The sequence below is a fragment of the Myxocyprinus asiaticus genome, chromosome 1, assembly GCF_019703515.2.
Source record: "Myxocyprinus asiaticus isolate MX2 ecotype Aquarium Trade chromosome 1, UBuf_Myxa_2, whole genome shotgun sequence".
NCBI lineage: Eukaryota > Metazoa > Chordata > Actinopteri > Cypriniformes > Catostomidae > Myxocyprinus > Myxocyprinus asiaticus.
The window spans coordinates 57,669,282-57,692,113 of NC_059344.1; the positions used below are offsets into that span (position 1 = coordinate 57,669,282).

At 38.4% G+C, this 22,832-nt stretch overlaps 1 protein-coding gene across 1 annotated transcript in view; it reads left to right on the forward strand.

Annotated features, from left to right (window-relative positions):
- LOC127419193 (cysteine-rich secretory protein LCCL domain-containing 2-like) overlaps positions 1 to 18,322 on the forward strand; it is a 31,021-nt gene extending 12,699 nt beyond the window's left edge. The window contains exons 5-15 of the mRNA XM_051660767.1: positions 2,889 to 3,004; positions 3,415 to 3,515; positions 3,599 to 3,766; positions 4,215 to 4,275; positions 4,356 to 4,422; positions 6,140 to 6,270; positions 6,382 to 6,425; positions 7,294 to 7,366; positions 7,482 to 7,557; positions 12,971 to 13,101; positions 15,844 to 18,322. Of these exons, the coding sequence (XP_051516727.1) occupies positions 2,889 to 3,004; positions 3,415 to 3,515; positions 3,599 to 3,766; positions 4,215 to 4,275; positions 4,356 to 4,422; positions 6,140 to 6,270; positions 6,382 to 6,425; positions 7,294 to 7,366; positions 7,482 to 7,557; positions 12,971 to 13,101; positions 15,844 to 15,895 (1,020 nt within the window). The 3' untranslated portion in view covers positions 15,896 to 18,322. The remainder of the gene's footprint in view (positions 1 to 2,888; positions 3,005 to 3,414; positions 3,516 to 3,598; positions 3,767 to 4,214; positions 4,276 to 4,355; positions 4,423 to 6,139; positions 6,271 to 6,381; positions 6,426 to 7,293; positions 7,367 to 7,481; positions 7,558 to 12,970; positions 13,102 to 15,843) is intronic.
- Positions 18,323 to 22,832: the final 4,510 nt, after the last annotated feature.

Genomic DNA, 22,832 nt, shown 5'->3' on the forward strand with positions numbered 1-22,832 from the left:
AGATCTAACACAGTAATGTACAGTGGCCCCAGTCACTCTTAATGGGATAGTTCACCCAAAAATCATCCCTCTCATCATTTACTCACCCTCATGCCATCCCAGATGCGTGTGACTTTCTTTCTTCTGCTGAACACAAATGAAGATTTTTAGAAGATAATTTCAGCTCATTATGTCCAATGCAAGTGAATGGTGATCAGAACTCAGGTCCAAAAAGTACATAAAGGCAGCATAAAAGTAATCTATATGACTCCAGTGGATAAATCCATATCTTCAGAATTGATATGATAGGTTTGGTTTAGAAACATATAAATACTGATGTCCTTTTCTTCTGTAAATCTACACTTTCACTTCCACATTCTGGTGTGGATGTGACTTTCACTTTTAGCCACCTGCTGGTCGGGGCTGGTCAAAGGTGGAGATTTATATTAAAAAAGGACTTAAATATTGATCTTTTCTCACCTTCATCTATCATACCGCTTCTAAAAATATGGATTTAGCCACTGGAGTCTTATGGATTACTTTTATACAGCCTTTATGTCGTTTTTAGACCATCTGAGTTCTGGTCAACATTCACTTGTATTGTGAGGACCAACAGAGCTTGAAGAATTAGCTAATTTACATTTTTGGGTGAACTATCCCTTTAAGTAACAAAATATCAAACCAAGTGGCATTTATTTTAAAGAAAGATAGCATGAGCACACGTTTCAAGCAAAACATTTCACAAAAAGAATTATGTTTTAAATAAAAAATACATACAGTTCAAAATGAACTACACCTGTGGTTACACTGCTAGGACACATGCTTAAGTAAACTTGAGGTGAACTGACTTCATACATCCACTACAAATCATCTTGGGACCAGCTGGTTAAAAGACATTGCAATGTTCATTCTAAAAATAAGGCCTGTTTGCAGATGCTTGTTTTTTCTTGTTTTAATATTTTATATCAAATGTAATGACATTTTTACATTTTTAAGAGTGGCTTTATACATTTTAAGTGTCCAAATACCTTTTGGGGCCACTGCAGTAGTACTCACAAGCAACCAATGATTTTCTGCGATTCTCATGCTGTTTTAATCTACACTCACCTATTGGCTCCCTTTCCCCATTAAAGTATTGCATTCAAAAGAGTAATGTGTATACCATCAAAACATACTGGACATGCCAGATTAAACCGATGTAATGCACAAAAAAGAAAAGAGTAGGAAAATGAGAACAACCAAAGTAAGAGAGAGACAGTAACAGAGAAAGCAAATGAGGACAAAGGACGAAACTGAAAATGGAAGAGGAGCTGAGCGCTGGCGTCCTGTCCGCTCAGACTTAATTTTATCGCTGGGATGAGTTCATGAAAATGCATGTTCCCCTATCACTGGCCCTCTGAAAGCAGGTCACAGCCATCTGGAAGCCGTTCCCAGCCTCCTAGATCACTTTCCTATTTGACCCAATTCCTTTGAACGCAGAGACACTGGAAATCCATGCCAAGTCTGTGCACCGAATCTCATTGTTCTCACGTGCCTAGTGTAGGAGAACAGGTCTGCAGGGCCTGCAAGCTTCTCAGTGCCAGACGATCCCTCAGGAAACAGCTTTAACCTTCATCTTATGTCTTGTTAGACAGGAGAGGAAGATATATTGAGGTGGATGCCTTTGCTGAATCATTGTCCCATGGCCGACACCGCCTGTGGCCTCAGCACAGGAAGTGCATTCCTGAACGAGTATTGAGAAGCCCAGCATGCAGTTTAACTGTATGTAAGAAAGAAAAAAAAACGGCCTGAGTAAGCACTTCCTTGCATTTTACAGTCAAATGGTTTGGCTCGTGCCGCCGGGTTGCACTCGTTGAACTCTATTGTGTTGAACCGAATCAGCGAGGGCCTTGACCGCAACTCAATGGACTGCATGCCAGCATTACTTTGTTTATGTGGATAAGAGTGGATGAAGGGAAGGAATCACACACACGTTTTTCAGGAAACTACCCCGGTCACACTTGAGGTGCTTCTCTTTCCACCCCAACAGGGCAGAATGAAACAGGGCTGTCTGTATTCTCTGCCCCCATGGCCCCATTAATCTACTGCTGTTGCCCCTGCCTGCGGACCACATCCTGCTTGGGAACATTTCCTCATCAGAGGGGGGTCGATAAGGATTAAGGTCTCTTTTACACTTTCAAGAACAATAAAGACACCTGCATCTTTTAAGTAAACCCCAAAAATGAATTGTCCATCCAGTGGTATTGATTCACTCAATGGTCCATCAAAGTAGTGCACAACAATGGAGAAATAAATAATACGCAATCAAATTAAACTGGGTATAAGACTCGTACTTGGGTACGTTTTACATATGCCACCCCTCCCCAACCCATCAGATATTGAAGAGAGAGAGACTGAAATGGATAAAGGTGTTTTCCTTAGTTAAAGGAATAGTTCACCGAAAAATGAATATTCTTTCATCATTTACTCACCCTCATGCCATCCCAGATGCGTGTGACTTTCTTTCTTCTGCTGAACACAAATGAAGATTTATAGAAGAATATTTCAGCTCTTTTGGTCCATACAATGCAAGTGAATGGTGACCAGACCTTTGAAGCTCCAAAAATTACATAAAGGCAGCATAAAAGCGATCCATACGACTCCAGTGGTTAAATCCATGTCTTTAGAAGTGATATGATAGGTGTGGATGAGAAACAGATCAATTTTTGGTTTTTTCAACCATTTTTTAGTCTGCAAGGGTAAAGTCTTCAATCACATCACTTAAAAAAAGTATTAGCACACCTCTCCTCAACAAGCTGCACATTTTAGGAGTTTGTTCAAATGCCTAACTCTTCGTTTGCACAGTAGTGATAGGAATGCTTACCTTATCATATACCACTAGTAATAATGGAATGTCTGTTTGTTTACAGCTGGTCTGGGCCACAACCAGCCGTGTGGGCTGTGCAGTGCACCAGTGTCCACGTATGAATGTATGGGGCGAGATCTGGGAGAATTCCATCTATCTCGTCTGCAACTACTCACCCAAGTGAGACCAGTAACTGTACTATTTTTCTTTCGTTGACTTCTGTCCATTTAACACCAGATGCCTAATTACTATTCCTGGTGACGAAACCATGGAACAAAACATTTTAAAGTGAAGATCCCATTCTTCAAAACACAGCAGCCATAAACTCCGTTCCTTCCTTAGGAAAACAGAAAAGTAAATGAAGGATTTAGAAAAGAAAGAAATACATGGGCAGACTTTGCTATTCTTTTCCAGGCTAATGATTTAATTTGGCAGCTGGGAATTGTTTTCCTTGATCAGTCTTGAGATCTTTGAGAGTGTGATAATAATGTGCAAAGAGCATTAAAGTGATTGATCTGTTGAGTTCTTAGTCAAGTGTTCAGGTTTTGCAATCATTTCTAAACTTCCATTGAACCTGTGCCCTCTTCTAGGGGAAACTGGATCGGGGAAGCCCCATACCAACATGGCCGCCCCTGCTCCCAATGCCCACCAAGCTATGGAGGAGGCTGCAGGGACAACCTCTGTTACAAGGGTGAGGACGAATAGAACAATCAACTCTATCCAAGCATTTCATAAACGTCTATATATAATTCATGAGTTTTGTTTTACTTTTAGGAGACCCTGAACATCATGAGTCTCCAGATATGAATGAGGTGGAGATGCCTCAGGGGCCTCTACAACCTCGTTCAACTCCAACCAAGCCTCAGTCCAAACCCTCCACCCCTAAGAGGCCCGAATCTACCAGACCCTCCTCACCCAAGTCTGCAAGCACCACCTATCTAGGTGAATTTGAACAGCTGGGAAATCACTATCCAGTTATAGTCAACAAGAAATCAAAATTGACCCTATTACTGTCTTAATAAACGTTCCTAGTCTGTTTGTCTTCGTTATCTTTCATAAAAATGTAACAACTTGCTCTGCTTCTCAAGTGTTTTTCTTTTTCGGGTGACATCACCTAGGCCGCTCGGATGGGGTAAATAATGTTAACTAATAACCAAATAGCTATTTCGGCATTGTTGCTACTGTTGTAGGTAATACCTTTCTAAAATTTTGCCAATTGTTAGTTATTTAATGGTGGTTAACATTAAAGCAATAAGGGTTACAGCATTAATAAACGGTAAAAATAAACATATCCATTTGGATACATCAGGATGCTTTCAAAGGTTGAACTTGACAGTTGGCCATTCATGTGAAAAGTTTCTTCGTTTTTGTTTTGTTTTTTGCATTACAGCTCAAAATATTAAGTGCGAGACAAAAATGAGGGACAAGTGTAAAGGAGCAACCTGCAACAGGTCAGTGTAAAATAATTTGATGTTCCTTTAAAGATTTGAAGGGAAGTTCAGAAATTTTACTGGAAATTTTTCTTTCATAGGTACAATTGCCCAGCCAACTGCTTAAATAAGAAAGGGAAAGTTTGGGGGACACTCTACTATGATGTTGTAAGTACATCACTTTGAATTACACTTAACAAAATTATAAACGCAACACTTTTGTTTTTGCCCCCATTTTTCATGAGCTGAACTCAAAGATCTAAGACTTTTTCTATCTACACAAAAGGCCTATTTCTCTCAAATATTGTTCACAAATCTGTCTAAATCTGTGTTAGTGAGCACTTCTCCTTTGCTGAGATACTCCATCCACCTCACAGGTGTGGCATATCAAGATGCTGATTAGACAGCATGATTATTGCACAGGTGTGCCTTAGGCTGGCCACAATAAAAGGCCACTCTAAAATGTGCAGTTTTACTGTATTGGGGGGGTCCGGGGGGGTCCGAAAACCAGTCAGTGTCTGGTGTGACCACCATTTGCCTCACGCAGTGCAACACATCTTCTTCGCATAGAGTTGATCAGGTTGTTGATTGTGGCCTGTGGAATGTTGGTCCACTCCTCTTCAATGGCTGTGCGAAGTTGCTGGATATTGGCAGGAACTGGAACACGCTGTCGTATACGCCGATCCAGAGCATCCCAAACATGCTCAATGGGTGACATGTCCGGTGAGTATGCTGGCCATGCAAGAACTAGGATGTTTTCAGCTTCCAGGAATTGTGTACAGATCCTTGCAACATGGGGCCGTGCATTATCATGCTGCAACATGAGGTGATGGTCGTGGATGAATGGCACAACAATGGGCCTCAGGATCTTGTCACGGTATCTCTGTGCATTCAAAATGCCATCAATAAAATGCACCTGTTTTCGTTGTCCATAACATACGCCTGCCCATACCATAACCCCACCGCCACCATGGGCCACTCGATCCACAATGTTGACATCAGCAAACCGCTCACCCACACGATGCCATACACGCTGTCTGCCATCTGCCCTGTACAGTGAAAACCGGGATTCATCCGTGAAGAGAACACCTCTCCAAAGTGCCAGACGCCATCGAATGTGAGCATTTGCCCACTCAAGTCGGTTACGACGACGAACTGCAGTCAGGTCGAGACCCCGATGAGGACGACGAGCATGCAGATGAGCTTCCCTGAGACGGTTTCTGACAGTTTGTGCAGAAATTCTTTGGTTATGCAAACCGATTGTTGCAGCAGCTGTCCGGGTGGCTGGTCTCAGACGATCTTGGAGGTGAAGATGCTGGATGTGGAGGTCCTGGGCTGGTGTGGTTACACGTGGTCTGCAGTTGTGAGGCCGGTTGGATGTACTGCCAAATTCTCTGAAACGCCTTTGGAGACGGCTTATGGTAGAGAAATGAACATTCAATTCACGGGCAACAGCTCTGGTGGACATTCCTGCAGTCAGCATGCCAATTGCACGCTCCCTCAAAACTTGCGACATCTGTGGCTTTGTGTTGTGTGATTAAACTGCACATTTTAGAGTGGCCTTTTATTGTGGCCAGCCTAAGGCACACCTGTGCAATAATCATGCTGTCTAATCAGCATCTTGATATGCCACACCTGTGAGGTGGATGGAGTATCTTGGCAAAGGAGAAGTGCTCACTAACACAGATTTAGACAGATTTGTGAACAATATTTGAGAGAAATAGGCCTTTTGTGTAGATAGAAATAGTCTTAGATCTTAGTTCAGCTCATGAAAAATGGGGGCAAAAACAAAAGTGTTGCGGTTATAATTTTGTTCAGTTTGGCTCTATTTGATCAGATGGTAAAAGTGTTTTTTTCAATTACATGTTTTTTATGGTCATTGTAGCAATCAAGTATTTGTCGTGCTGCAATCCACTATGGCGTAATTGACAACAATGGAGGCCTTGTGGACACTACAAGAAAAGACAACTTCCCATTCTTTGTAAAAGCGACCAAGAATGGTGTCGAGTCATTCAGGTAGGCTGAATCCCAAGATTATATTGTCATTTCAGCTGAGTTTGTGCACAATTTACAATCCACAGTGACAATTAATCCACTTTAATCTGCATGTTCTGATTTTCTTTTCAGTAAATATAAACCTGGCAATGCATTTATGATGTCAAAAGTGGAAGGTGAGTGAAATTGATTTATCTGGTAACACTATTCAATAAGGTTCCATTCGTTAAAATTATTAAATGCATTAGGTTTCATGAACTAAAAATGAACAATACATTTTTACAGCTTTTATTAATCCTTGTTAATGTTAGTTTAAAAAAATAAACAATTGTTAATTGTTAGTTGATGTAAGTTCATAGTGCATTAACTAAAACATGAAACATTATACAACTTTTGATTTTAAAAATGTATTACAGTTGTAGTATATGTTGAAATTATCATTACAGAAGATTAATAAATGCTGTAAAAGCATTAGTCATTGTTAGTTCATGTAAACTAATGTTGTTAACTAATGTTAACTCATACAATGATATTGTAAAGTGTTACCATTTATCTTGATCATTATCACATGAATGCAAATATTCTCCTTGCCCTAATGTTTCTATTGTCTAATCAGTTTATAATGTCTTATTAGAATCCATTCAAAGCCATTTGGGCATTATTATGACTAATTGTAAAGGTTGCTCCCTTTGTTAGTGGATAAGACTCAATGACTAATCAAATGACTGGCAAAGCTCCTTTAATATAGATATTAAAAGTTAATTTTGACAGAACACTCACAAAAAAGTACCATGGTACTTTCATACTTATTGGTATCATGGTTCTACCATATATTTGAACATATACCATAGTAGCACCATGCTATTCTTGCAAGTACCTTTGATTACTATGTAAATACCATGGTATATATATCAAAGTACAATGCTATTACCATCTGATACCGGCACTGTACCATGGTACTGCCACAATACTTTCTTGTAAAGTAAGGCCTTAATGAACGAAAAGCATCATAGACAGATTTTAATGTATTTTCCCTCTCTTTAGAGCAAACTATAGATTGCTACACGACAGTAGCTGAGATTTGTCCTTTCAGGCAGACTTCCTCTTACTGCCCAAGGTACAGATCATTTAAATTAATTTTAAATTAATGCATTTAAAATGGATATAGTCAAGCAGTTGTACTGTCCTTATCGTTGTAATGCTACTTACCTTTTCCACCTCTACCTCTTCAGAGTATTCTGCCCCGCCAAATGCATAAATGAACCCTCATACTGGGCCACAGTGGTCGGCACCAACATCTACAGTGACGTAAGTACCTGCCTCTGTCTGTGAGCGGCCCTTGAAGGGCTGAGGGATGAGAAATGTGGGAAAACAGGCCTTTGCAGCCAAGCACTTATGAGTGCTAAAGTGAGCATGCTGCTCTTGTGGTGAGGGCCTGACCACGAGAATTGTCTGGGTGATCCTAAAGGGAGTTGTAGAGAAGGTAGGCTCCATTGTCGCCACTAATTTTTCTCCCAGAGTAGACTGACCACAGAGCAGCAGCTGTGTAAGTGGACCCAAAACGCAGTTCTCTAGAACTGACTCATGCATGCCTGAGGTCAGGTCTTGGCCTAATGGACCGCTGAACAGCTCAGGGAACAGCCTGAAAATGTCAGGGAGTGTCAGTCTCACTTTATCATCATACTACAGGTTCTCACATTGTAGAGCATAACAGTGCCCACCCTCTTTTTCAGTTGTCTTGGTTCCTGTATTTTTCCCATTCATTTTGTCCATAGGGATTTCATAAAAACCATCATAAAGGAGTTCTAAGCCATAAATGAATCCAATCAGCTCTGAGGTGAATCACAACAATACAAATTTGATTTGAAGTGAAAAATAATTTTAAAAAATCAGACAAAAAGACAAAGGTACAAAACTGTATTTCCCGTTTTTATGATGGAGTTAATAAACTACAATCCAATAAAGCATTGCGAATGACGTAATCAAATGAAAAATAATGGAAAAGTGTAAAACCATTGATTTAAAGCTACTGATTATAAGTAAGTATAGAAACAATATATTTTATGTTTATTGCAAAATACTGAGATTCTTATACAGTAGTGAGCGGTCGTTGGATAGCTCTTTTGGTGCACTTTGTTTGCCGCGATTCTCTGATTAGTGGATCTTTCTCTTCAGGATTCACGGGTAGTGTAGTTATCAACCACAAATTTCACTATTAAATGTGTTTTTTTTATTTAATTTTTTTTTATTTTATGTTGAAATCAACAGAAGTATATACCATCGATTTACAGCCTCGGAGCTTTCAGTAGGTCTTTCTTTAAAGGTTTATAAGGTATTGTTAAAAATCAGTTCGCCAATGGAGAAAATCTATGGGATTTTTGACCAGAAACAGACTGTTGCGCTCTATACAATTCTACTGTTAAATTCTTGATTTCTTGACGTGTTCGAAGGGTGTTGATTAAGTGGGAATAATGTACAGTAAGCTGGACATTATCCCCAAAATAAACCCAGACAGGGTGATCAGGATGCCATCATGACCGTTTATCACACAGCTACTTACCAAAACGAATGAAAGACAAATGAATAAATGGATCTGAACTACAGTATATATGAAATTTATACAGTTATTTTTACTTTACTCTTTATACAATAATACTTGACTGCAGAATGGTAATTAGAATCAAGTTTTCTAGAGAATCGTGTAATAATTTTCTATAACTGCACAGCTATGAAGTAGCTCTAGGTTTGTTGACCACATTACAGTTGCATATCACTTTGCCACATAATTTATAGACACTTGTAAGGACGGTTTGGGCTGTGTTAGTAAAATACTCAATCTGTGACATAGAAAAAGTAATTCTACAGACTAGAGAAACCTGAAAATCTGACAAAAAAATATTTTGAGGTTAACTCATGTACATATGGTACATGTGGAATAAGTGGAATAACTGACTTCGGACCATTGAATTATTGAAAATGTAATGCACACCCAAAGTGTGCTTAGTTTTCATTCACATCAGCTGCCTTAACACCTCATATACACTGAACTTTCAATAATTCAACAGTAAGACATTAATTATTCCTTACTTAATTAGACGTTAATGATTTTTAATCATTGGGATAATTAGCTTTGCATTATTACAGTAATGGTCAACTCTGTCTTCTAAACGTCAGTGTTGAGCTACCACGAGAATGATACTTATGTCCCATTAAATCATTGATTCGCAACCCCTCCCACCTGTCCTCATGTACCTCAGTCTGATTTCTTCTGTCTTTTTTTATCTGAATGGGATGTGGCTCTGGAATGGCCAGGATGTTTAGTGGTGCAAACTCAGATGAACTTTTGGCCCTTTTGGTTTGTTTTGTGGCTGCATTCCTCTGTAAAAGCCGAGTGCCTGTACAGCTGGATTCAGATCAGAGAACGCTTTCCAACAAGCACTAATTAACTCTTATTATTCAGCGGTTTGGACTTAGTGTTTTATGAAGGGTAGCCATTGTTTGGATGTACACTTACACTTAATGCATGAGCAATTGGATGAGCATTTTAAGATAGCGACACTCAGACATGTGTGATGAGCTGTAAGCTTTCGTTATTTTTGGCCGAGGTAAGGTGAGGGCCCACAGGGGATGCCTGGGGCTATACTCCAGTTCTGAAAGTAAGGAGAATGAGATTGTGTTGTGTTGTGGAGATTTAGTAGTGATGTAATTTGTCTAGGCTCATTTAGACTGTTTACATATCAAGGACTGTTGAATCAAGCTTAGAAAACATAGTGGTGCTGGATAAGTTAACTATCACTATTACTATTGCTTATAATTATAACAACCCAGTCTCAGACGGTGAAATTGTTACAAAAACGTATAACTTTTACTCCCATAGAGAACAGTAAATGAGCCAACAAATTATGTTATTACAGTTTTTCTTAAGTTTGACCCCTAAACCAAACTAAACCTAACAATAAAGTGAAACCCCTTGCCCAAGCCCTAAACCTTACCAAGATTTTAATTGGAAAAAAACCTTAGTGTACAATGGAAGAAAGAAAACATTGGGTTTGGAATGAGACAAGGAAAGCGTATTACAGGTCAGTCATTTGTATTGCATACATAAATAAATAATGGAATGAGTAACCAGAATCAGGTTCAGTGATGTTTGCTTTCTTAAAATAAAGTGTTAGGATAGAAGGCTAGCTAAAATTTGATGCCTGTATTGTATCAATTTTGGAATTCTGTTTGTTGATTGGTTGGTCTCTAAGGGGAAAAAAAGTCATACCATTTCAAACAAGCCAAGTCTTTTGTTTTCACCATCTCGTACATATTATAACAAGTTGTCATGAGACTAGATTGTGATTTAAACAAATCCTTAACCCTAAGTATTTTTTTAATTTTTTAATTTTATTTAATTTGGAATGCCCAATTCCCAATGCGCTCTAAGTCCTCGCCTCAATCCAGGTGGTGGAGGACGAATCTCAGTTGCCTCTCTGTCTGAGACTGTCATCTTATCACGTGGCTTGTTGAGCACGTTACCGCGGAGACCTAGCGTGTGTGGAGGTGCACACTGTTCTCCGCGGCATCCATGCCAACTCACCACGCACCCCACCGAGAGCAAGAATCACATTATACAACCACGAGGAGGTTAACCCAACATGACTCTACCCACCCTAGCAACTGGGGCCAATTGATTGCTTAGGAAGCCTGACTGGATTCACTCAGCACTCCCTGGATTCGAACTTGCGACTCCAGGTGTGGTAGTCAGCGTCTTTACTTGCTGAGCTACCCAGGCCCCCCTCTTAACCCTAAGTATTAAACTTTGCTACGTAACTCTTCCCAAACTGTTTATGTCATAAACCTTAAATTATTTGGCTCACCAAGGATGGCGTGCTATTAGTTCTCTAAGTGATCAGACTTATGCCTGGTAAATTAATGCACATGCTTGCACATCTGTTACATATACATTTACATAAACAGATCATGTATTGGATGCATACAGAAAACACAACCCTGTTACAAAACCACTATAGGTGCTGGGGGTGGTTGCCAGGACATTGATATGTGGTTACAAATGTGTTCTGGGTGGGTAAATATATATATATATATAGCTGGCGGCCAAAAGTTTGGAATAATGTAAAGATTTAGCTGTTTCGGAAGGAAATTTGTACTTTAATTCACCAAAGTGGCATTCAACTGATCACAAAGTATAGTCGGGACATTACTGATGTAAAACACAGCACCATCACTATTTGAAAAAAGTAATTTTTTATCTAATCTAGACAGGCCCCATTTCCAGCAGCCATCACTCCAACACCTTATCCTTGAGTTATCATGCTAACTTGCTAATTTGGTACTAGAAAATCACTTGCCATTATATCAAACACAGTTGAAAGCTATTTGGTTTGTTAAATGAAGCTCAACCTTGTCTTTGTGTTGGTTTTTGTGTTGCCACAGTATGCAAAAAACTGGCATGTCTTAAGGTCAATATTAGGTCAATAATGGCAAAAAAGAAGAACCTTTCTCTAGAAACTCATCAGACAATCATTGTTTTGAGGAATGAAGGCTATACAATGCTTGAAATAGCCAAAAAACTGAAGATGTCATACAAAAGTGTAGACTACAGTCTTCAAAGACAAAGGACAACTGGCTCTAACAAGGACAGAAAGAGATGTGGAAGGCCAGATGTACAACTAAACAAGAGGATAAGTACATCAGAGTCTCTAGTTTGAGAAATAGATGCCTCACATGTCCTCAGCTGACAGCTTCATTGAATTCTACCCACTCAACACCAGTTTCATGTACAACAGTAAAGAGAAGACTCAGGGGCGCAGGCCTTATGGGAGGAATTGCGAAGAAAAAGCCACTTTTGATACAGAAAATCCAAAAGAAAAGGTTAGAGTGGGCAAAGAAACACAGACATTGGACAACAGATAATTGGAAAAGAGTGTTATGGATCTTAACCCCATTGAGCTTTTGTGGGATCAGCTAGACTGTAAAGTGCATGAGAAGTGCCCGACAAAACAGCCACATCTATGGCAAGTGCAACAGGAAGTGTGGGGTGAAATGTCACCTGAGTGTCTGGACAAACTGACAGCTAGAATGCCAAGGATCTGCAAAGCTGTCATTGCTGCACGTGGTGGATTTTTTGATGAGAACTCTTTGAAGTAGTTTAAGAAGTTCTGAACATTTGTTTCAAATTGTAATTGTAATTTTTCACATTATTAATATCCTGACTATACATTGTGATCAGTTGAATGCCACTTTGGTGAATAAAAGTACCAAAATCTGTACATTATTCGAAACTTTTGGCCGCCAGTGTATATATATATATATATATATATATATATATATATATATATATATATATGTATCCTATAGACTTAAAATCTAGAAAAGTTTTGTTCAGACTTGTTCGTGGGCTTTTTGTGACTTGGGCTAGTAAGCACCCACCCAGAGCACCTTTGTAACTGCATAGCAATGTCCTGGCAACCACACCCCAGCACCTGTAGTGGTTTTGTAACAGGGTTGTGTTTTCTGTATGCATTCAATACATGATCTGTTTTTGTAATGTAAATGTATATGTAACAAATGTGCAAGCGTGTGCATTAATTTACTATATAAAACCTCTAGCATGAAGGTCAATGGAACGCATGCCAATGTAATAGAACCACTACAAGACACTAGAGGTGGAGAGCATGTTGACTCAAAGAATACCCCTTTGTCTACCCATGTCCAGGGTTCCAGTATCTGCCGAGCAGCTATTCACGCTGGAGTGATCAAAGCTGGCGGGGGCTATGTGGACGTTCTGGCTCTGGATAAGAGGAAAAGTTACACTGGGACCATGAGGAATGGCATACAATCTGAGAGGTACATGTTTTGTCTTACTTCACCTGTACTCTCCTTTCCTCTCTTTGCCTTCTCTCTGTAAGTGGCTGGGCGCTCAGAACAAATGCGTAGCGGGTGTCTCAAGTCACGTGTTGAATTTCTTTTAAAGCCCCAATGGGAAATGAAAATCAAATTTGTGTGGCTTTTAGTTCATGTCTGTTAGCTTTGAAGCCATCTATATGCTATTGTACTCCTAAACATTAACATTATTCAGTTTTAGCAGATTAACTGTACATTTAAGATTTACATTTTCTCTTTTCTAGAAATAAGGACTTAAAATATTGATGACTCACACTGCACCCACTCATTTTGTCCAGTTGAATTTTGTCCTACTCATTTTGTCTAGTCGAATGCTCTTTTTTTTGTCCAGAGAATGTCTCTTTCCCTCATACAGTACCTTCTGCCTCTGACTAGCAATAGCAAGTAGCAAATCATGTTCATGACTGTGATGTAAACTAAAGGCTATTGGTTATTTAATAAAGGGACAAGCTCTGATATTTCCTGCCTCAACTTCCTGTTTCAATCAAAAATACATCAACAAGAAAGAAGAATGCTCAGGTCAAGCCAATTTACGGGGACTATAATTTGACATTAAAATACGCTGTGCTCATGGCGTGAGACGCTGAAAAACAGAGTGATGCATCACAAAGGTTAAAAAAGTCAATTTAGCGCATGTTTACGTAGAAAAACGATTCCAAAACAGTGTAGATGTGAAAAACACATACTATGTGAGCGACCTAAACTTAGTCCAGTGGTAATATGCCATGTTGGACCGCTCAGAGGGCCAAATCGGCCTGTGCATGCTAGTGGTTGAAAAGTAATGGTGTGGTTTCTCAGTGTGGCTGGACCACACAGGTTCTCTTTGCTTACTCTAGCCCAGCACTTCAATTCTGCGTGCAAAGTGCATTTATAGACAGAATCGGCTCCAGTGCAATGAAATCTAATGCTTAAATCAAACACCATCTTCAACAGAATTGATCCAACACTCCTCTAACGTGTTGTCAACCCTGAGCAGTCAATAAGACGGAGCATACTAAAGCCATTTAGTGAGGGCTTGGTTAGCTTTTCCCTGAGCCCATTGAAAGCTATTCACATGATGCAATGTTGGGGAAATGGGGGGCAACCAGGTGTGTGTACTTTGCGTTATTAACAGGGAAGTATTCACATGCTCTCCATTTACCATTGGATGGAAAAATTGTTGGTGGCTGACTCACTTCGTCCCAGCTGAGGATAATTATAGCACATCTGAAGCCAACTGAGACAGTTTTAGTCTAACATATCCCAATACACCACCACCTAAAGACAAATGCATTTTGAATAAATGAAAAGGCCAAGACTAGTAGTCAATAATGGCTGCTGGAAAAAAGGTATAATTTAAACTAAACCACAACACAAGACGCAATGAGTCAGGGTTAGTGTCATGGTTTCCAGAGCTACTCGGAATTTAGCCGGTACAGGAATTACTGAGGTCGATTAGAGAGTATTGACATTCTCGAGTAGAACATCTACAAGAATTTCAAAGATAATCTAACCAAATCACCTGACATGACAAGTTACAGTGGCTAAATACTATAATCACTAATATTTTGCTCTCCCAGTTGCTCCCTCCACAAAGATTTTTGTTGGCATTGAATACTCTTCTTCATTCACTCCTGTATATACTGGCAGCACTTGCCTTTTCTTTATGTGGGTGCAAGTGAGAAAGCCTGGGTTAAGTGCAAGCTCCAGAAATTTGAGCCTATATCAAATAGCTAGAAAGAGGAAATAGATGGAAAATTGCCCTGACATTTCTCAGGATATATTTATTTAGGTGAATAATTTTTTTTAGCTAGCTGGTTTCCCACCCTGGCCAAGCTGGGCTTCGTATGGTCTAACTGCTCTCCCAACCTGGCCAAGCTGGTTTTCTTAGGGTCTAGCTGGTCTCTCAGCCTGACCAAGCTGGCCTTCAGCTGGTCTCTCAGCCTGACCAAGCTAGTCTTTATCTGGTCTAAATGGTCTTCCAGCCTGGCCAAACAGGTCTTCATCTGGTCTAGCTGGTCTCTCAGCCTTGCCGAGCTGGTCTTTATCTGGTATAGCTGATCTCCCGGCTAGGCCAAGCTGGTGTTTCAGCTGGTTTAATTGGTCTCCAGCCTGGCCAAACTGATCTTTAGCTGGTCTCCCAGCCTTCCCAAGCTGGTTTTCATCTGGTCTAGATGGTCTCCTAGCCTGACCGAGCTGGTCCTCAGCTGGTCTAGATGGTTTGCCAGCCTGGCCAAGCTGGTTTTCATCTAGTCTAGCTGGTCTCCCAGCCTGGACAAGCTGGTCTTCAGCTGGTTTAGCTGGTCAGCCAGCTGATCTCCCAACCTGACCAGCTGACAAGTCCACAAAACTTCTTTAAAACTAGCAAACAAGAGCTTAACTATGTCAAGACCAGCAAACAATATTAGGCTGGTTTAAGCTGTTTTTCAGCAGTTTTTTGTTGTTGTTGTTGTTTTTTGTTTTTTTTTTGCTAGTTGACCGTAGGTATTCTGCACTCACTAAAGTTCCCTATAATCAGTTTTAACTTAGTCAGAGACGTGGCCTGGTGGTTTGTGCACTTGCTCTGACATGTGTAGTACTGCTTATGTGGGCAACTAAACTTTGAATTGTCTCCTGTCTAAATGTCTGTTTAAAAATGACAAAAAGTTCTGTGTTACTTTAAAATACTCTCTCTCTCTCTCTCTCTCTCTCTCTCTCGTCTTATAGTAAAACCAATACAGAAGGTGGTTCGTTTAGAGTCTTCGCTGTTCAAGAGTGAGACAACGGGGCACAAAAGGTCTCCTATTTGCTCTCAAAAGACAGAACAAGTCAACGTGGAATGCAGCCTCTCCGGTCTTTCTCTAACTTTGGGAGGAGAGACACTTGCAAAGGACCTGTCTAAGTCTTCTCCTACTTAGTTTTCTATCTTACTACTGGTTCAATCAGAGGGCTTCCAAATGTTTCATACTTATACTTGTAAAAAAAATGTGTTTGATCACACATGCAAGTCTTACCAAAATGCAGTGTGATTGAAATTGTATTTTAACAGCAGTGCTGGTTTTATTTGTTGTTTTGAATCAGATAAGGCCCGTTTATTTTTTTTAAATATCCTTTTTTTTTTTTTTTTTTTCAATACATGCAAAACCATAAAAGAAATGTATATTGATTACACTGTATTTAATCTGTACAGATATTTTGGTTTATATTTAGATTTGTCAGGCTTGTTGTGTATTTCTCACTTTTTGCAATCATTTTATAGTTTGATGTGTTTGTTTCTATCATGTTCTTTGTCATAATAGTCTGATGAAATTGAGAGAGGGTTTATTGGTGGTAGGATCTTTTAGGCCTGCAGAGAATAAACAGATGCTCTTCTGAGAAATGGAAAAAGGAAGGAAGGAGTGAAGGCAGACCTTCAACGAAAAGAGATCTTTCCTTTATAATGCATGTGAGCCTTCCAGAGTCAACAATGCTCAGACTTTATAATCAAAGAGCAAAACATTGAAACACAGTTCAGTCCCAGGAGAATTCGGAGGCACTTAGTACATGTATAGACTGGTCTATCAGTATGGGAACATCATTTTTCATTATTTATTATTATACCTCCTTTGAACTGAAAATTCTGTGGAACAGAACTAAATATTTATGAATGTGACACATGATATGTGCCGACACGAAAGTCAAATGTCTGCTAACATATTCCTGTTTGATTACATGTTATATACAACCCAAAGTCAAATTTCATTAGAAGTTTAACTTGCGAAATGAAAGATAAAGTGCACAGTGCTGGCTGGAACCACTTTCACACTGCCACGTAATGAAAAGGTACTTAAGGGATAAGGGATAGTTCACCTAAAATGTAAATTCTGTCATCATTTACTAACCCTTATGTTGTTCCAAACATGTATGACTTTCTTTCCTCTGTGGAAAACAAAAGATCTACTTTTTATCTACTTTTGTGATCCACAGAAGAAAGAAAGTCATACAGGTTTGGAACCACATAAGGTAAGTAAATGGTGAAATAATTTAAATTTTTGGTTGACCCATACCTTTAAGCTGATTACTTGTAAAGCCTTGCCTCAGAAAGGAAAGGGACTGCTGACTATTTCTACTTCTCATCTTAATATGTATTTCGTAGTTAGGTAATGTTGCAAACTGTAATCCGAGTCCGGGATTTAGTTTTAGACTAAATGTAAATGTTCTTATTCCCCAATTAAGGGCTGTGAGCAGTATAATCTTATCTATAGCCTATGAAGGCTTCTGTCTTGCTGCTTTTCCCTTTCTCCATTCCCTTCTACATTGTTTTTATTATTATTATTAAAGGAATGTTCCGGGTTCAATACAAGTGAAGCTCGACAGCATTTGTGGCATAATGTTGATTACCACAACAATTTATTTTGACTCGTTCCTCCTTTTCTTTTAAGAAAAAAGCAAAAATCGAGGTTCTAGTGAGGCACTTACAATGGAAGTGAATGGGCCAATTTATGAACATTAAAATACTCACTTTTTCAAATGTATAGTCACAAGACATAAAGGATATGTGTGTAAACATGATTTAAGTGTGATAAAACCGCTTACTAACCTTTTCTGTGTAAAGTTATAGCCAATTTTACAACTCTGTTACCATGACAATGTAATGTCGACAAACGATTGTAAAAATTACAATTTAAACAACTTTACAGCTCAAATAAATCACAAGTTTTAACAAAAGAATTAATGCAAGTGCTTTTATAAAATTATAAGCTTTACATTTCTATTTAAACCCTCCAAAAATTGGCCCCATTCACTTTCATTGTCCCCGTTCACTTCCATTGTAAGTGCCTCACAGTAACACAGATTTTTGCTTTTTTTAAAGAAAAAGAGAAACGAGTCGAAATTAATTTTTGAGGTAATCAACGTTATGCTAAAAATGCTGTCAATTGAGCTTAACTTGTATTGAACCCGGAACATTCCTTTAATACATTTTTTTTTTCATCGAATTGGTTACCTCAGTCCTTTCGCAGCATAACATATTGATATGGTTAGAGAAGTCACAAATGTTTGTACAGCCTTTGAAACTGGTGTATGTAAATATTCTGATTTGTACTTTTTCAATCAGTATTGTAAGAGAATGAAAGTCTATGTTATCTGTGCTTTAAAAAAACAGAAGATAATTGTTTTGTTTTTGCACAAATTAAAAATTAAGACTATAAACCTTAATACTATAAACTGACTTTTACCTTGTGTTGACTCGATATATAGTCAGGTCACTGGGTTTTATGTACAATAATCGGGACATCTTCAATGGTGTTTTAATGTAACAGTTCACCCACAAAAAAAAAAAAAAAAAAAAAAAAATTATCTCAAAATGTACTTAAATAAATGTGTCCTCAAAAGACTTAGCAGGAGTCGTATGGACTGCTTTTATGATATTTTTGGGTAATTTTTTAAGCTTTAAAGTGAGGCACGGCCTATAGCTATAGCCATTGTAGTGAAAAGACAGGCTGTGATAATTATTAAAACTTCCTTTTGTGTTCTGCATACCAAGATCATAGAGGGTGTGTAAATTATGACAGAACTTTCATTTTTGGGTGAACTATTCCTTTAAGATTCCATATAACCGTGTGAACTGAGAAGCCATATCAAAACCTTTAGAACCTTTCTAAACTAAAAAACAATTCTCATAGAACACCTAAATACTGAGGTTCAACTCTGGACAGTCTTTCTACAGTATCTCTTTTCACAACAAATAGTAGTAGTATACAAATCACAGGTACTTCTTTATAAGTCCTTCAAATCTAGGTCAGGGTCACTGGGTATGATGATAACAGTTATGAAATGTAGTTTTGGCACAAATACAAACACCTGAAAGCAAGTAATATGTTGGAACAAAGAGAGTCTAAACAAAGAGCTCTTTCCAAGCAAATCGGAGACAAACAGTTCTAGCAGTTAGGTGCTTGGCTAGAACACATTTTTACCATCTGAACAGATCGTCTAAACACAGGGAAGTCTGGCTTATTTGTCACACTGTAGTCCACAATGTGTTTTGCTGTGTTGGGTTGTAGAGAAGAAAACAAAACATCATTAATGACTAAACACCAAAGGGACTTGAGTCATGATCAGATGTTGAATATGGGCATCACTGCAGTTCAATTCTACACTTTAATCATTTCATCCTCATGCTTAAGACAAAAGAAGTAGGAATTATTAAAGGAATAGTTCACCAAAAAATGCAAATTCTCTCATCATTTACTCACCCTCATGCCATCCCAGATGTATATGACTTTCTTTCATCTGCTGAGCTAAAATGATTTTTAGATTTTTAGAAGAATTTCTCAGCTCTTTTGGTCCATACAATGCAAGTGAATGGGTGCCAAAATTTAGAAGTTCCAAAAACCACATACGTAAATCAGCGTAAAAGTAATCCATAAGACTCCTGTGGTTAAATCAATGTCTTCAGAAGCGATATGATAGTTTGGGTGAGAAACCGATCAATATTTAGGTCCTTTTTTTTTTACTATAAATTCTCCTGCTCTGTCAATCTCCACTTTAACTTTCACTTTCTTCTTCTTGTGTTTTTGGTGATTCACATTCTTCATGCATATCGCCTTCTACTGGGCAGGAAGAAGAATTTCTGGCAAAAAAGGACTTAAATATTGATCTGTTTCTCACCCACACCTATCACATCACTTCTGAAGATATGGATGTAACCAATGGATTCATATGAATTACTTTTATGATGCCTTTATGTGCTTTTTGAAGCGTCAACATTTTGGCACCCATTCACTTGTTATGGGCCTACAGAGCTGAGATATTCTAGGTTAACATCATATTTGTGTTCTGCAGAAGAAATAAAGTCTTACACATCTGGGATGGCATGATGATGATGATGAGACAAATTTTCATTTTTGGGTGAACTATCCCTTTAAGTTATACTGTCATAACTCTGAGCCTTTAAAAAATGCTGCTTAGACACTTTAGTCAGGCCTGTGTTTATCGAACAGCTGTTGTTACAGAATGATTGTGAAGTACTTACTGTTTTAACGCTTTAAGATGCTCCCTGGATTTGAACATAACTGACAAGCAAAAAAACAGCTTTGGGTGTAGAGGTTTCACATTTGCAATTGTTGTGATTGTATGTGCACAGTTATTGAGATCTTATGTCTTTATTGTTTCTCCTAGATAGCAATTAGATTAGATGGATTGAAATTAGATTTCCATGGGAAAACACATACTGTATTACTAAAATGGAAACATTGGATACACTGTACATCACTTTGGGTTAAACCATCTGCTAAAAGAATGGCATGCAAATATTGCATTACAGGCCATGGAAGGTAAATAGAGCCTTTTGGTTTTTCAGATTTTTCTTCTGTGCAAATGCTCTCTTAATCTCACGTGTCTCATTTAGACTTTGTGAGATATTTAAAAAAATGTCACAAACTGATCAGATATTTCCAAACTAGTCCTCAATTAAAGATACAAGATTTCAAAATGAACTCAAACATTTCGTTTCAAATACCCCAAAGACCAAATGATCTGGTCTATTTGTGTGTTATCCGCAATTGTATGGCTCTATACTCTTACTTTAAACAAATGTCACATTTGGGGAGTGTCTCTTTTTATTCTGCTCAAGAGTTTATATATATATATATATATATATATATATATATATATATATATATATATATATATATATATATATATATATATATATATACACACACACACACACACACACACAACAAAGTTGCAACAAACCATAACTGAAATATACCAAATAAGGTTCCTCCACTGAGTATGACTAGTGAAGGTCTGGATAGTTAACAGCCAGGGATGATCTACTGTTGAACAGCACATTAAGTTTTATAGTCTTTGTGGAGTAAAGGGATATTGCACTGTCTTGAATGCCTTGATGACCTGCTGTATCATCTTTGGCGAATCAGTGGTCAGAAATCCCTCAATAATAATAATTTGTTATTGGCTGCCACTCTTCCATCTATTCTTTCTCTGGCATCTCGCACTTACTTGTGTTTCCACATCAATTTGTGTTTCAGAGTGGGAAGTCTTCTCAAAGACATGGCATTTGGTTGTTATGTTATGATGTGTCTGTAACAGGGTTTAAAATGGGCAAGGAGGAGGCGGGAACTGGCTGAACAGTCAAAATAATGTTTAATGAAAACTTAAGTCATAAACATAAACAAACACGGCAGCTGCGTGTGGCTCTCTCTATCTCGAACTGCTGCATCCGGCTCGGCTCTATCCCTCTCCTTGGCTGATTAGCCCGATTGGGGGCCAGGCGTGCACACTCACGGCCCGGCCCTGCCCTCCTCCTCATTACAGTGTCAAATGAAATTGGACAGAGGTCTGCCTGCATCTCACTGCTTTCAAGACAATGCAGGTCAAAGAGCAGCCCTGATGTCAATTAAGGTATGTCCTATGTCCAGGGGCGGAGCTAGGGGGTGGCCGTGGCCACCATGGACCGAAGCCTGGCCACCCCACTCGCAATTGCCGTTTTGGTCATTTTTTGCACAATTTAGTTAGTCTTTCTACACCAACAACCACCAATCCAATTTTTTCCAAACAGGTTCACCATAGTATGTATAAAAAGCCAATCCCTGCTCAAACAAACAGAGCAATGCTTTGATAGTGTGACAGAGCCAATGTCAATTCAACATTCGAATGGTTTAATTAAATTGTATCTGCATATAAAACAGAAATAGGACAAAAAGTATTTTAAAATTAAAAAATCTGTTTTAATGGAGTTTTTCTCTGTACATTATATGTTATGCCACTATGTAGTATTACTAAATCAGGGCTCTTTAAGTTCCCTACTCAAAGATAATTTTAAGGGAAATTAACAATTTTGATTTCCACAGGATTTTCCAGGCCTGTAAAAGTCTAAGTTAAGATTTCCTCTGCCTTAAGTATCTCATCAGCTGGATTTTGCTCTTGTTTAGAGTAAAACTTGCTCGCAAGCCATTATGATGTCTGATATGTGATGTCTGAATTAAAGTGATTTTCAAAAAATCTGTACTGAGCAATCCCAAATGACTGGAAAGGTCATGGAAAAGACAAGGAATTTCATAAGTCAAAAAGAGTGGGAAACCTGTTAATAATCAAAAAGAAAACTTAAAATCAATAAGAAATCTTTTACAGCCACAATTTATTTTTCAGAACTTTTCAGCAATCTTTCACAGCAACTGCAGTCTCCAATTTACTGTCTAATATCTCAGCAAAATGGCTCATGTAACAAGCAGAAACAAGGATCCAGATGTTTCCAGCAACACATGTAATTATTTTATTAATCTAAGCTTGTGACTTGTGTATTTGAAACAGAATGACTAATTTACTGTATTCACGTTTTGTTAATCAACCGCCTTTGCATGATGGAAACAATCTCAGTCTAACTCAGCACTCAGCAAGCTTGCGTGTATGAACAGCAGATTGAAACATAGAGAAAGCCTTCAACTTTAAACTTTTCAAATCATTCACTATAAAATCACAAAATACATTTGAGTGGGTTACTAATTTATGGACAATGGAACAATTGGTGTGAAGAAAATATGCATCCCTACACTCCAGGGAGAAGAGCCAGAACTTTAAAGATGGAGAAAGTTTCTTAAAATATTTTCCTTTAGGTTTTGATATTTTTATTTTCTTTTGAGAATTTAGTGAGCTAGTGCTTGTGGAGGAGCTATTTCTAACTACACCTGAGTTGTTAGATCTGTACTCATCAC